This window comes from Bos indicus, chromosome 8 (genome assembly GCF_029378745.1).
Source record: "Bos indicus isolate NIAB-ARS_2022 breed Sahiwal x Tharparkar chromosome 8, NIAB-ARS_B.indTharparkar_mat_pri_1.0, whole genome shotgun sequence".
NCBI classification, from domain to species: domain Eukaryota; kingdom Metazoa; phylum Chordata; class Mammalia; order Artiodactyla; family Bovidae; genus Bos; species Bos indicus.
The window spans coordinates 38939912-38955272 of record NC_091767.1 but is presented as its reverse complement, the minus strand read 5'-3'; the positions used below and the strand labels follow the sequence as shown (position 1 = coordinate 38955272).

Here is a 15361-nt window from a genome sequence, read left to right as displayed (position 1 = left end):
TCTGGAACTGTGTTTTCCATGACAGTAGCCACTAGTCAAATGAAGTGACTTAAATGTTAATTGTAGATAAAATAAAACTTAAAATTTAGTGTTTTTGTTACACTCATTCGGTATTTCAAATGTGCGGTCACCACACATGGCTAATGGCTACTGTGTTCAGTAGTACGGATTACGGAATATCTCCATCACTGGTGAAAGTTCTCTTGGACAGGGGTAGAGAATGGGAACCACTACGATCCCTAGCTCTAGACTGTCATTCTATCATTAGTTCATTTTTATGGTTTCTCTGCCTCTTTCCTTTCTTCTCAGCTTCACTTATCCTTCCATCTTCTAATCTGTCATTTCAGTGTGTCTGGTTTTTAAACTCAGTCTGTCAGGTTTGTAATAATAGCAACTATGGTCTTTTTTTTTCCCCCCAGAATTTCTGATCTAGATTGAATTATACATGGATAAACTACTGTATAGTGAAATTGTTGATAAATGGCAGTTTTATAAGTGGTTTCATGGTCTTTGCTTGAATATTCTCCAGAGCAGTTATATTCATTGCTTTCCCAGTATGCTTTTCTTAAAAGATAACTGATAAATTGCTTATTGCTTCCCTACAGTTTGCAGTCTGTGCTGGAAGATCTCCTGGTTGCTACTTCTGATGGACTTCTTCATCTTATTCACTGGGAAGGAATGACAAATGGGAGGAAAGCTATTAATCTTTGTACAGTACCCTTTTCAGTAGACCTGCAGTCATCTAGAGGTAGTAATACTTTTTACATGAGATAGAACCAGGTGTTTAATATTTTATATAATATAGACAGATATTTTCTATGGATGAACATTGATTTTTCTACTGTGAAATTAATTATGCAAGGGAAGAAAAGGAGAGTGAGTTGAGTGAGTGTGCGTGTGTGTGTAGGAAGGAGTAGTTTGTTCAGTGCTGTTAGGTCTTCAGATTTCGACCTTTTAACTGTTCTTACATGGTTTGCAAGCAAAAGTGTAAGAGAATTAATTTACTATATTTATATTCATATTTCAAATACTTATTTTTTCATCAGCAGGTTCATTCCTGGGTTTTGCAGATGTGCACATTAGAGACATGGAATACTGTGCCACACTTGATGGATTTGCTGTTGTGTTTAATGATGGTAAAGTTGGATTTATTACACCAGTGTCAAGTAGATTTACTGCAGAGGTAGGATTTACTTTCAATGTTTTTCAGTTTTGCGTTTATTAATTTTAATCTTCATTAAATCCCCCTCCAGTTTTCCTTATTTAAGATTTTAGGAGTGGTTAATTTTTTTTTTATCAAAGCTATACATACAACTAACATAAACAAAGAAGTCTTAACTATACATAAACAAGGAAGTCTTTTGACATGTTAATGAAAAGTGATCGTTCCTTTCCTCTCTTCATGCCCAGTGTTCATTCTCAGAGGCAACTACTTTTTACTCCTTTATTGGTTATTTTGCTGTTTATCTCCACTACTCTGAGTATTTCCTGTAGTTTTTAGTTTTTAGGCTGTGTTTATTGACTTGCCGTTGTGGAAAATGACTGTTTACTTCCCTCTTCCCTGGTCCCACAACATCTGTAAATTCTTCCCATCATTCCAATATAGATAATGTGATTTTGATTGTATTAGTATTTGTTTCGTCATCTTGAAGAAATTTCTCTTGGATTCTTCTGGATGGATTGCTTGCTATGCATACCTTTAACACAGCTGCATGTGGGGGCTGTCCATCATCATCATCCTAAGGATTCCCTATATTCCTTTACTCTTAGATCCTTTCAGAGTTAATGGTAAATATTTGATTAGTTAGTGTATGAATTTGGTTGTGACAAAGACCCAAAATAAAAATTTAGATTCCCCGAAGGCTGTGTGGGATTTGGTGGGTTTGGTTGACTGTGCTCTTCATAACGTGAGCTAACTGGGTTATTTTTTTCCTCCCCACGCCTTATCCAGTCTTCTCCAAAGACGATGTACCTGGCTGGCCCAGTATTTTGGGATTTTGAGTTATGAAAGAGTTAGACTAGAGATTCCAAATTCAGGAATTAAACTCCCACGCATCCCTATTTTCAGTGTTGTTTAGAGACCACTGAGATTTTTGTCTTGTTTTTCTCTAAAGAAAATTTTCAGTTTTCTCTTGGAGTGGAGGTAGAATATTCCTTAGCTGCTCAGAGTGGGAGGTAACCTAAGCAGACCCAGGCATTGAATAAACAGTCTTTGAACCAGTCCTGCTGCTTTTAGTTCAGCTTTTAAGAGATATTTTAATTCCCCAAGCCCTTTGTGTAACCTATAATGCAAATTTGACTGTTTTTCAAAGTGTTCCTTACTGCTAGTGAAGGACTCTACTCATACGCTTGCTTCCCAGCTTACAAAATTTTCTGATACTACCTCCTCTCCCATTCTGTCCTTGCCAACTTACACATTTGGGGTTTTAAGAGTCAGAGAAACTAAATATTCATGTTCAGCCTACTCTCTCTAACTGGAAAGAATTTTAAGTTTTTAAAGTGTATTTTTCTATATGGTATCAGCTTTCTCGCCTAATTTATTTCACTCAGCATATTGCAAAAGGCAAGATTTCATACTTCCTTATGGCTAAACACAGTTGACCCTTGAACAACATAGATTTGAACTGCACAGGTCCACTGACACCTGGATTTTTTTCAATAAATACACACTGTGGTACTCTATAATCTGCAGTTGCTTGAATCTACAGATACAGACCCATGGATATGGAGGGCCAGCTGTAAAGTTGTGTGTGTATTTTCTACTGTGGGGGATAGGTACCCCTAACCCTCATGTTGTTTGATTCAACTGTATTCCGTTTTGTGTGTGTGTATGTACATATACCAAATTTTCTCTATCCATTCATCCATCAGTGAACACTTAAGTGTTTCCATATTTTGGCTTTTATAAACAATGTTGCATTGAACATGGATGTATAGTAGCTGTACAAATTTACATTGCCATCAGGAATGCATAAGGGTTCCTTTTTCTCCCATTGTCCCAGCACTTAATTATTTCTTGTCTTTTTGATAACAGCCATTCTGACAGGTGTTAGGTAACATCTCATTGTGATTTTGATGTGCGTTTCTCTTATATTAGTGGTGTTGAGCATCTTTTCAGGTACTTTTTGGGTATCCTTACGGTCCCACCACTTCATGGGAAATAGATGGAGAAACAGTGGAAACAGTGTCAGACTTTATTTTTTGGGGCTCCAAAATCACTGCAAATGGTGATTACAGCCATGAAAGTAAAAGACACTTACTCCTTGGAAGGAAAGTTATGACTAACCTAGATAGCATATTGAAAAGCAGAGACATTACTTTGCCAACAAAGGTCCATCTAGTCAAGGCTATGGTTTTTCCAGTAGTCATGTGTGGATGTGAGAGTTGGACTGTGAAGAAAGCTGAGCGCTGAAGAATTGATGCTTTTGAACTGTGGTGTTGGAGAAGACTCTTGAGAGTCCCTTGGACTGCAAGGAGATCCAACCAGTCCATTCTGAAGGAGATCAGCCCTGGGATTTCTTTGGAAGGAATGATGCTAAAGCTGAAACTCCAGTACTTTGGCCACCTCATGCGAAGAGTTGACTCATTGGAAAAGACTCTGATGCTGGGAGGGATTGTGGACAGGAGGAGAAGGGGACGACAGAGGATGAGATGGCTGGATGGCTTCACCGACTCGATGGACGTGAGTCTGAGTGAACTCCGGGAGTTGGTGATGGACAGGGAGGCCTGGCATGCTGCGATTCATGGGGTCGCAAAGAGTTGGACACGACTGAGCGACTGATCTGATCTGATGTGTTCTTTAGAAAAATGTCTGTTCAGATCATCTGCCCCCTTTTTTAATCAATTTTTTTGTTATTAAATACATGAGTTCTTTATATATTTTGAATATAACCTTTTGTCACATACGTGATCTGCAAATATTTTCTCCCATTCAGTAGACTGCCTTTTCATTTTGTTGACGTATGTTTGGGATTTAAATTTATTTCCTGAAAATAAACATGTTAGAGCTGGAAGGTAATTGACTCATTTCTGAATATCAGCTTTTATTAGTATTTGGTTAAAGAAAATTTTCTAGTAATTTAAGGATTTAAATAATGAAAAGTAGATGGACATTATTAAGGAAGTTATAAGTAGAAAATATAAGTTACATGAAAACATTACATATGTATTATTGGTAATTGGGAAATACTCTAATGGTGTATTTGTATTAGAAATTATTTAAGTGCCTTATAAAAACTCCTGTTTGGCATTCTATAATGGCTGTACAAATTTACAGCCACTATACAGTATACACATCTATATACACATCATATATATACACACACACACACATATACACTATGTATAACTTACAGTATACACTGTAAAACTACGGTAGACACATCTATTAAAATATGTCAGACTATGCCACTCCTCTGCTCAGAACCCTTTAGTAGGACTAGAGTTTCAGGACAAAACCTACTGGGGTCAACTAGAAAAGCTGGAGAAGAAATAATTTTTTTAATGTGCTTAAAGGCTTTGGAGAGCTAACAGAACAGTAAAGAATTCAGAGGCTAGGGGAGGCCAGAGGCCCAGTGAGCTAAAATGAGCAATGCGCAAACAAGACTGTATGCAACAATATGGATGAATCTCACAAAAATATTCAGTGGAAACAGCCAGACACAAAAAAGTATGTGCTGTGATTCTATTTTACATAAAGCAGAAGGAAGTCTTAAAACCTAGGCAGCTCTGAATTAGAGTTTGTATGTGCATGTTTAAGTGTTAATAGTTTAAAGGAAAAGAAGAAAGTGATTACCATGTAAATCTGGATATTGGTTAATTTTGTGGTTGGGGTGAGGGTATATTGATCAGGAGTGACACTATTGGGAGACTTTCGGTACTAGTAATTCCTAGCTGAGTGGTAATTTCACAAGTGTTTCCTTTGTGATATTATTATGATGTACATTTTTGGTTTTGGTATTTTTCTTTAATGTATCATAATTTATAATAGAAAGGGTTAAAAAAATTAAAGACTCTCCAGATGACTCCCTATATATGAAATGGAGAAAAAGTCAAAGGTCTCATCATGGTGGCTTTCAAAGCCCTATAAATCTGGCCTGCTATTTCATCCATTACCTCCTTTACTACTTCTTCCCTTATTCCACTCCACTCCAGCCACACAAGTTTCTTTTATCTTTGAACATGCCAGAAATGCTGCTGTGACAGGGCCTTTCTGTTGCTCTATCTCTTTCAGTACTTTCCTTGAGAGGCACCTTCATCATAGGGAAAATAGTTTAATATTACATCCTTTCCCCATACACTCTCTTCTCCATAATTGTTTTATTATTTTTTTTGTAGCATTTACCAACTTTCTGTGTAATACTGTACAATTTTTTAAACTTGTCAGTCTCTTAACAAATGTAAGGCAGGGATACAGCTGAGGATTTTAGTATGTTTGAATATCTGCAGTATCCTCAGTATCTAGAGCAGCATCTGGTGAATAGTGGGTGCCTGGAAGACTTTTATGGTAGGGATGAATGAATGAATTCCAGTCTAGACAGTAGTCCAAAGAAATAATGCTCATTGCTCTCTTTTGCCATTTTCCATTATCTGAAGTATAGTTTTATTATTAAAGTAAAATAAATAAAACTCCTACAAAGAAGCAAACATTTCATATTTAGATAGTAGATTATATAGTTTATTTAGGAATTTTAAAAAATCTATAGTATTATGTTTTGAACAGCTTAATTATATCGGATCATCTAATGTTTACTGTTGTGAGAATCCAAAAATAAAGTGCTGTATTGTAGTGTGCTAATTTTTGTGCTTACTAAACTAGCAGTCATGGTGACCTTTACCTTAGAATATATGATCTAAGATGCCCTTGATCTGACAAATAAAAACAGACAGTAGAGTTGAATCTGTGTCTGTATTCAAAATTAAGTAGTATATAAAGCTTAATAATAATATCATTTATTCATCGAAGCTTATTTAACTTGTTGAATTCCAGGCATTATATTAAGTGGGTTACATGTATTGAATATATCTACTCCCATTTAAACTTCAAAACACTCTAAGAGGTAATTACAGAAAAGAAAACTGAAGCTTGAAAATGTCACAAAGTCATTTTTACAAGTGAGTGGTAGATCTGAGATGTAATGTTAGGCTGCCATATACCATGCTATTATACTATAAAGCAAAAGAGTAAAAGAGAATAGTAAGCAATTGACAAATCATTAATCACTTCTAAAGAATGTCGTTGTTGTTCAGCCCCGAGTCATGTCCGACTCTTCAAGACCCTAAGGACTACAGCACACCAGGCTTCCTTGTCCCTCACCATCTCCTGGAGTTTGCCAAAGATCATGTCCATTGAATCAGTGATGCCATCCAACCATCTCATCCTCTGTCACCCTCTTCTCCTTCTGCCTTCAGTCTTTGCCAGCATCAGGGTCTTTTCCAGTTGAGTCAGCTGTTTGCATCAAGTAGCCATAGTATTGGAGTTTCAGTTTCAGCACCAGTCCTTCCAAAGAGTATTCAGGGTTGATTTCCTTTAAGATTGACCAGTTTGATCTCCTTGCTTTCCAAGGGACTCCTCAGAGTCTTCTCCAGCACCACAATTCAAAGCATCAATTCTTCAGCACTCTGCCTTCTTTATTGTCCAGCTCTCACATTGGTACATGACTACTGGAAAGACCATAGCCTTGACTATAAGGGACCTTTGTTGGCAAAGTGATGTCTTTGCTTTTTAACATACTGACTAGGTTTGTCATGGCTTTCCTACCAAGAAGCAATCGTCTTCTAATTTCATAGCGGCAATCACCATCTGCAGTGATTTTAGAGCCTAAGAAGAGGAATCTGTCGCTGCTTCCACCTTTTCCCCTTCTGTTTGCTGTGAAGTGATGATACTGGATGCCATGATCTTAAGTTTTTTTTAATATTGAGTTTTAAGCTGGCTTTTTCACTCTACTCCTTCACCTTCATCAAGAGGCTGTTTAGTTCCTCTTTGCTTTCTGCCATTAGAGTGGTGTCATCCACATATCTCAGATTGTTGATATTTCTCCCGACAGTCTTGATTCCAGCTTGTAATTCATCCAGCCTGGCATTTTGCATGATGTGCTCTGTGTATAAGTTAAATAAACAGGGTGACAATAAACAGCTTTGTCATACTCCTTTCTCTATCCTGAGCCATTCAATTATTCCATACAGGGTTCTGTTACTTCTTGACCCCCATACAGGTTTCTCAAGAGACGAGATAGACCAAATAAAATTGACTAATTCCCATTGATTGGGAAAGTTAAACACTATGTGCTAAGTGGGAAGAAGAAGAATAGTGAGTAAGTTAGATGCAGTTTCTACCATCAAGAGGTTTACATTTTAATAGGAAAATTGTCTTCAATTAATTTGAATTTAGAGATCAGATATCCATCTTTTAGTGTTTTATAAATGAATTAGCACTGGACTGAGCTCATCTGGAAATATTTATTAAACCAGTTAATGAAATTGAGATTTTAAGGGAAAAAATCCAGATGGTAGTCCTGATGGGATGTTTTCCTATCCAGATGAAACCATATAAAGAACCATATAAAACCTTATGAAATTATGTTTACTGAAGGGGAATTATGTTAATTGAAGTATATTTGGAGAACACATTTTAAATCTTAACTATTTTTCTTAATTTTAGCAGCTTCATGGAGTTTGGCCACAAGATGTTGTTGATGGAACTTGTGTTGCAGTAAATAACAAGTATCGACTGATGGCATTTGGTTGTGCGAGGTAATAAATGTAGATGCCTGTATTTTAAGACTTATTGCCAAAAATAATTTTTTTTAAAAACATAAGATGTTCTCATTAACACACTTAGGAATTTTGTTGTGCCTTTTATAATTTATGAATCAACCTTAATATAAAATGTAAAAGTATTTTAATTGAAGCAAGCAAATATAAAGGGTTTTGGAGATTAGGTGTTTTAATTTGTGAGCTTTTTTTCAGTGGTAGGAAATTGAGTCACAAGGTTAAATCAGTTAAAATTTAGGTTCTTTATTGTTTTAAATAACATCAGGAGGAGGTTTTGTTTATTTTTGGCTGTGCTGGGTCTTCAGTTGCTGTGCAGGATTTTCTCTAGTTGTGGTGAGTGGGGGCCACTGGACTTCTCATTGCAGATGGCTTCTCTTGTTGTGGAACACAGGCTCTAGGGGGCACAAGTTTCAGTAGTTGTGGCACATGGGCTTGGCTCCTGAGATCTAGAGTTACGGCACATGGGCTTGGTTGCTCCACAGCGTGTAGAAGCCTCCTGGACCAGAGATCAAACCTATGTCTGCTGCAGGTGGATTCTTTACCTCTGAGCCACCAGGGAAGCCCCTGATCCTTTCTTTTTAAGACATCAGTGTTGACTTGCCTTTGAGTTAGTGAGTGTGCCTTAGTTAACAAGCACATTTAAAGCTCATTTGTAAAATCATTTTCTTGACTTGATTCAAATAATGAAGGTTTTCAAAGTAAAATTGAATGCCAGTTCATTTTTAAAATAGCCTTACAGAAGATTCAGATTTTTCTATCTCTTCCTCAGTCATTTTGGCAAGTTATATTTTTCTAGGAATTGGTTTCTTTCATATACACTGTCAAATTTATTGACATATAACTTATAATACCCTTTGTAATTTTCATATTATAAAATAAAAACAAATGGGGAAGTGTGTAATCAAGATAGTCACAGTTTTACAAATAATTATAGTACAAACATCCATCTTTTCACAACTTGGTCAAGAAATAGAACATTGCTAGCCAATATAAATTTTATCACTCCTACTTCCTAATCATGTCTCCCAGTCCCTTCCTAATTCATTTTCTCTTACATAGACACACAATCTTTAATCAAATGCATGGGTAAATTAATGATAAATCCTCAATAAGATCTAAAACTCATTCATATTCAGACTAACCTAATTGCCACCAAATTTCCTTTATATCTCTCTTTTTTTAGTCAGAATCATTCAAAATTCATGAATTATATTTGGTTATCATTTCTCTTTAGTTACCTTTTGCCTATAAAAATTCTTAGTACAAAAGTAATCGTGGTTTCAGATGATGAATTTTAAATCATTATAACTAGGCTCACACACATCTGTATTAATAAAAATAGGAACCATTACAATCAACACATTTTTGCCAGAGAGAAATAAGTTTATTTCTGTGGTGTAAAAATCTGTGCTTCAGAATTTAATAAACACTTGGAAAGCATTTTCTGTGTCCTGCTGGTTGTGAAAGCATTTTCCCTGCAAAAAAGTTGAGCTGCTTGAAGAAGTAGTAGTCGGCTGGGGAGAGGTCAGATGAATATGGTGGATGAGGCAAAACTTTATAGCCCCATTCATTCATCTTTTGAAGCATTGATTGTGTGACATGTGGAAGAACTGGGCACATTCTGTTGACCAGTGCTGGCTACAGGCATTGCAGTTTTCAGTGCATCAGTGCAGTTCATTGATTTGCTGCGCATATTTCTCAGGTGTAGTAGTTTCGCTGGGATTTGGAAAGCTGTAGTGGATCAGACCACCAAACACTGACCATGACTATTTTTTTTTGGTACAAGCTTGGCTTTGGGAAGTGCTTTGGAGCTTCTTCTCAGTTCAACCACTGAGCTTATCATTGCCAGTTGCTATGTAAAATCCACTTTTTGTCGCATGTCACAGTCTGATCTAGAAATAGTTCATTGTTGCATAGAATAAGAGAAGATGATGCTTCTTTTGATTTGTGGTCAGCTTATGAGGCACCCACTTATCGAACTTTTTCATCTTTCCAGAAAGTGCTTCAAATGCCGAATGACTGTAGAACAGTCAATGTTGAATTCTTTGGCAACTTCTTGTTACAGGAGGATCAGCTTTGATGATCCTCTCGGTTGTTGTCAAATTCTGATGGCTGGCCACTGCACTTCTCCTCTTCAGGGCTCTCATCTCGTTTGCAAAACTAATTGAACCACCACTGCCCCGTATGTTCATTAGCAGTTTCCGGGCCAAATGCGTTGTTGATGTTACTAGTTATCTCTGCTGCTTTGTAACCCATTTTGAACTTAAATAAGAAAATCCCTCAAATTTGCTTTTTGTCTAACATCATTTCCCTAGTGTAAAATAAATATAAACAGCAAGTAATAAGTCATTAGCAAAAAAAAAAAAAAAGCGAGAAATGCCCATTAAAATGATGTATAACATAACCACATTTATTTAAGAACATATTCCAGTGTCAAACAGCAAAGTTCAGCAGTGCAAAATTGCAGTTACTTTTGTGCCAACCTATAATGCCTTTGTTATTTTTATGATATTAACTTTTTTTTAAGAGTCTAGGTCAGTTGTTTATAGAATATCCTACATTCTAAAGTGTCTTGTTATGTTTTCTCATAATGGCATTTAATTACTTTCTGTAACACCTGTTTGAACCTTGAAGGTGGTTCTTACTGAACCATTACAGTCAAATTAGTAGGAAGCTCACAGATAGGAACAGTGGTGGGTGTGCACTTCTACATCATCTGCATTCAGGGCTAGCACCCAGGGGTATAGCAAGGCCAGATTAGAATCGAGGATTTCAACCCTTCTTCCAGGATGAAAATGGAATCTTGGCCTTCAGTCTTTTAGTCACCTCGGTTTTCATGAGTTGGGGCAGAATCAGCCCTTCTTACGGCATGATTGTGGGTTGGGATGAAATTTTTGTGATTATAGCTACGTGACATATCCTACTAGTGGCTTCTAGCCCTGATCTCTTAGTACTTACTTTGAACAATTAATCTGTCTGTAGCTGGTGTCCTTAGAGTTCTGTAGAAAGTCACTTTCTTTTAGGATACCAGTTTAAAACCTTATTCTTACCCTTGTATTTAAGGTTTGATTAGATTCTAGTTAGACACTTTTGTCATAGGTGATGTTTTGTACTTCCTGTGACATCATGTAGCAATAGCATCAAGCTGTCTCAATATTGATGAACTAAATTTGATTACTTGTAGTGATAATAGCTACGTATATCTTTATTATAAAAGTTTTTTTGTTTTGAGATTAGTAGGTAGTTTTTTAATAAAAAAAATAATTTTGGGCTTATGAGAAATGGAAAGAAAAATAAAGAATATAGGCACTATAAATACTTAAATTGTCAATCTTTTGTAATTATTAACACCTACTTCTTATATTAGAGATATCTGGATTCCTCACTGACTTATTAGAGCTCAGCAACCCAGAGTTAGCACTTGACAATTTTAGATGCAAAGCAAAAACAATACCTGCTAGCCACTTAGTGCTGTGTCTCTGCAAGGTAGCTAATTGGGCAGGTAGTCCGGATAGATGTTCCAGGCATTTGTCTTCTGACAGGTTGAAATAACAGATCAGATTTTCTCTCCCACCTGAAATAGTCAAGAAAATGGACAAAGAGATGAAACAGCTATTTCAAATTCAAGACATAGGACATCAGGCAACAAAGGACAGTGGTCCCTGAGAGATGAGAATCTAAATAAAAAAATTTTTAAAAAAACAGCTCTTCAACTGTCCCAGTTTTAATTTCTTTGAGAGAGTTTCCAGCACGTGGATGGGGAGACAGAGCCTGGCAGATTCCCTGGACTGAGTGTGTGCAAATGAAAGTCTGGGAGACCAAAGCAGCAGGGGATCACAGACCAGACACCAGAGAGGAGAGAGTGGCACAAAGAGAGAACTTCTTTTGAGTATTAAATTGAAATGTGGAAGATAAAAGACCCAAATCAAATATTACAGAAGAAAAGATTAATATACTTGAAGAACATAGCAAGAGAAAGGATACAAAATGAAACAGAAAAAAAGGAATTTAAAAACAGAGTATCAGGGAGCTATGGGATAGCTTTAAGCAGCCTGTTATTGCAGGTGTTTTATTTAGTCCCATTCTGATCCTTAAGAGTTAGGCCTGGCTGGAAACCGATCAGAGCTGCTGTGAGGAGACCGTCTGACTTCTCCTACCTTGAAGGATTACACATTAGGGTCAGAACATTCTGGCAGTCATATGCTTGGTGTCATCCTGGTATGTGCAGAAGCAGCCTTGGGTTTAAATCATTTTAAAAACAACATTGATGTTAAATTTTGACCTGAGAATAGCCATGTAAGGAGAAATGGTGTTTTTTATGATTATTGTAGTTCAATTTTGAAATGTAGCTTAGATGTAATAGAAAAACTCTCTTGGTTTCTGGCCCTTTGTAACAGTTTGACCCTTCTAAAAAAGTTTTTTAACAGAATCATAACACATATCATAGATATACGAGTATGTATAAAGATAGGCTCGATAAAGGACAGAAATGGTATGGACCTAACAGAAGCAGAAGATAATAAAAAGAGATGGCAAGAATACCCAGAAGAACTGTACAAAAAAGATCTTCATGACCCAGATAATCACAATGGTGTGATCACTAACCTAGAGCCAGATATCCTGGAATGTGAAGTCAAGTGGGCCTTAGAAAGCATCACTACGAACAAAGCTAGTGGAGGTGATGGAATTCCAGTTGAGCTATTCCAAATCCTGAAAGATGAAGCTGTGAAAGTGCTGCACTCAATATGCCAGCAAATTTGGAAAACTCAGCAGTGGCCACAGGACTGGAAAAGGTCCGTTTTCATTCCAGTCCCAAAGAAAGGCAATGCCAAAGAATGCTGAAACTACCGCACAATTGCACTCATCTCACACGCTAGTAAAGTAATGCTCAAAATTCTCCAAGCCAGGCTTCAGCAATATGTAAACCGTGAACTTCCTGATGTTCAAGCTGGTTTTAGAAAAAGCAGAGGAACCAGAGATCAAATTGCCAACATCCGCTGGATCATGGAAAAAGCAAGAGAGTTCCAGAAAAACATTCTGTTTCTGCTTTATTGACTATGCCAAAGCCTTTGATTGTGTGGATCACAATAAACTGTGGGAAATTCTGAAAGAGATGGGAATACCAGACCACCTGATCTGCCTCTTGAGAAATTTGTATTTAGGTCAGGAAGCAACAGTTAGAACTGGACATGGAACAACAGACTGGTTCCAAATAGGAAAAGGAGTTCGTCAAGGCTGTATATTGTCACCCTGCTTATTTAACTTATATGCAGAGTACATCATGAGAAATGCTGGACTGGAAAAACACAAGCTGGAATCAAGATTGCCGGGAGAAATATCAATAACCTCAGATATGCAGATGACACCACCCTTATGGCAGAAAGTGAAGAGGAACTAAAAAGCCTCTTGATGGAGGTGAAAGTGGAGAGTGAAAAAGTTGGCTTAAAGCTCAACATTCAGAAAATGAAGATCATGGCATCCGATCCCATCACTTCATGGGAAGTAGATGGGGAAACAGTGTCAGACTGTATTTTTCTGGGCTCCAAAATCACTGCAGATGGTGACTGCAGCCATGAAATTAAAAGACGCTTACTCCTTGGAAGGAAAGTTATGACCAACCTAGATAGCATATTGAAAAGCAGAGACATTACTTTGCCAACAAAGGTTCGTCTAGTCAAGGAGATGGTTTTTCCTGTGGTCATGTATGGATGTGAGAGTTGGACTGTGAAGAAGGCTGAGCGCCGAAGAATTGATGCTTTTGAAGTGTGGTGTTGGAGAAGACTCTTGAGAGTCCCTTGGACTGCAAGGAGATCCAACCAGTCCATCCTAAAGGAGATCAGTCCTGGGATTTCTTTGGAAGGAATGATGCTGAAGCTGAAACTCCAGTACTTTGGCCACCTCATGCGAAGAGTTGACTCCCTGGAAAAGACTCTGATGCTGGGAGGGATTGGGGGCAGGAGGAGAAGGGGACGACAGAGGATGAGATGGCTGGATGGCATCACTGACTCAATGGACATGAGTATGAGTGAACTCTGGGAATTGGTCACGGACAGGGAGGCCTGGCGTGCTGCGATTCATGGGGTCGCAAAGAGTCAGACACGACTGAGCGACTGATCTGATCTGATAATGTATACATACAAAAAATAATATAAAATGAAAAGTAGCATATTACCAGTATTGAACTGATGAAGCCCCTGCTTCCTCCTCTTCTGTGAAACATTCTTCTTTCTACCAGGGCAGTTACTAATCTGGAACTTGTGTGCACTAGTTCTTTGTGTATTTTTACCACAAATGTATTTCACTACTATGTTTTGGATGTTTTTCACAGTATAGAAATAAAATTATACTATTTATATAGATATATAGATAGATGTGTGGGTAGAGAGAGATGCTGTCCATTTTAAGGTATAGGACAAAAATTCATTTTCAGTTCTGTATGGTATACTATTATATGAATATACCACAGTTTCTCTTCCCTTTGTCGTTGCTGGACATGTGAATGGTTGGCATTTGTTTGCACTTAAAGTCTTATAATGAACATTGTATATGTCACAAAGACAAGGATATTTCTAGGATATATCTATAGGTGAAATCACTAGACTGTAGAATATGCATTTGTTTCAGATTATGAGATGACTGTAAATTATTTACAAAATGGTTGTGTTCTAGTTTATACTCCTATCAGCAGAATATATTTCCATAGTCATGTTTTTTATATTTGTATTTGTCTTTTTACACTGAAAGTCTTTTTGATTTTCACAGTGGTTCTGTACAGGTTTATACAATAGATAACACCACTGGAGCCATGCAGCTGTCTCATAAACTAGAATTAACAGCAAAACAGTATCCTGGTGAGTCCTCTTCTTTTTTTTTTTTCCCCTTTCTTAATTACAGATAATATGTGTAGTGAGTTTTGATTTGAATTAGATGATGGATGCCAAAGGCCAAGTATTATTAAAACATGTAACAACAATTCTCTCTGACTCAAGGATTTCTACTAGAGTCTCCTGGGAGACCTTTTTTATCTTCCATTCAGTTTTCTTTATCCTCACTTAGTTGTAGCCTCTATGTTGCTTGTCTGGGCTTTGCTTTAGACTCTTTCCTAATTTCATTGCCTCTGTTATTTTATGCCTTCATTTCCATTTAGTCATTCAACAAGTAATTATTGAGTACCTACTATAGGCCAGACATTGTTCTAAATGCTGGTACACAGTAGTGAACAAAACAAAAAGTCTCTCTTGGAACTCCCTTTGTGACTCTTAGGTGAATTCTGTCCACTGGAGTAAGTATAAAATCTGTTATTATTGGAAATGTGTTTGACTGAAACTAACAGAAAACCCAACTTACTATCCCTTAAACAAATAGTATTTATTCTCTATAATGGCAAGAAATCCAAAGGTAAGCTTCTACTGGCATTCATTTGGCCTTTTCTTTCATGATCACAGGTTAATTTCTAAGGCCCAACTGTTACTTCTTGAGTCAAGAACAAAGGAGGAAAGAAAGCATATGTATGTTTTCTGATCAGGAAAGCAGAAACTAGATTGAAATGAGTTTTTGCTGAGAGGATATCTGTTTGTTTCTTCCAGTC

The 15361-nt window shown here is 37.0% G+C and overlaps 1 protein-coding gene across 8 annotated transcripts in view; it reads left to right on the top strand.

The window, feature by feature from the left end:
* RIC1 (RIC1 homolog, RAB6A GEF complex partner 1) overlaps nt 1–15361 on the top strand; it is a 163997-nt gene that overhangs the window by 85554 nt on the left and 63082 nt on the right. For 5 of the 8 annotated variants that reach the window (XM_070794215.1, XM_070794212.1, XM_070794211.1 and 2 more), the window contains 4 exons: nt 606–748; nt 1047–1183; nt 7661–7752; nt 14536–14624. In XM_070794215.1, the coding sequence (XP_070650316.1) occupies nt 606–748; nt 1047–1183; nt 7661–7752; nt 14536–14624 (461 nt within the window). The remainder of the gene's footprint in view (nt 1–605; nt 749–1046; nt 1184–7660; nt 7753–14535; nt 14625–15361) is intronic. The other 3 variants (XM_070794213.1, XM_070794214.1, XM_070794216.1) reach the window with 3 other exon arrangements.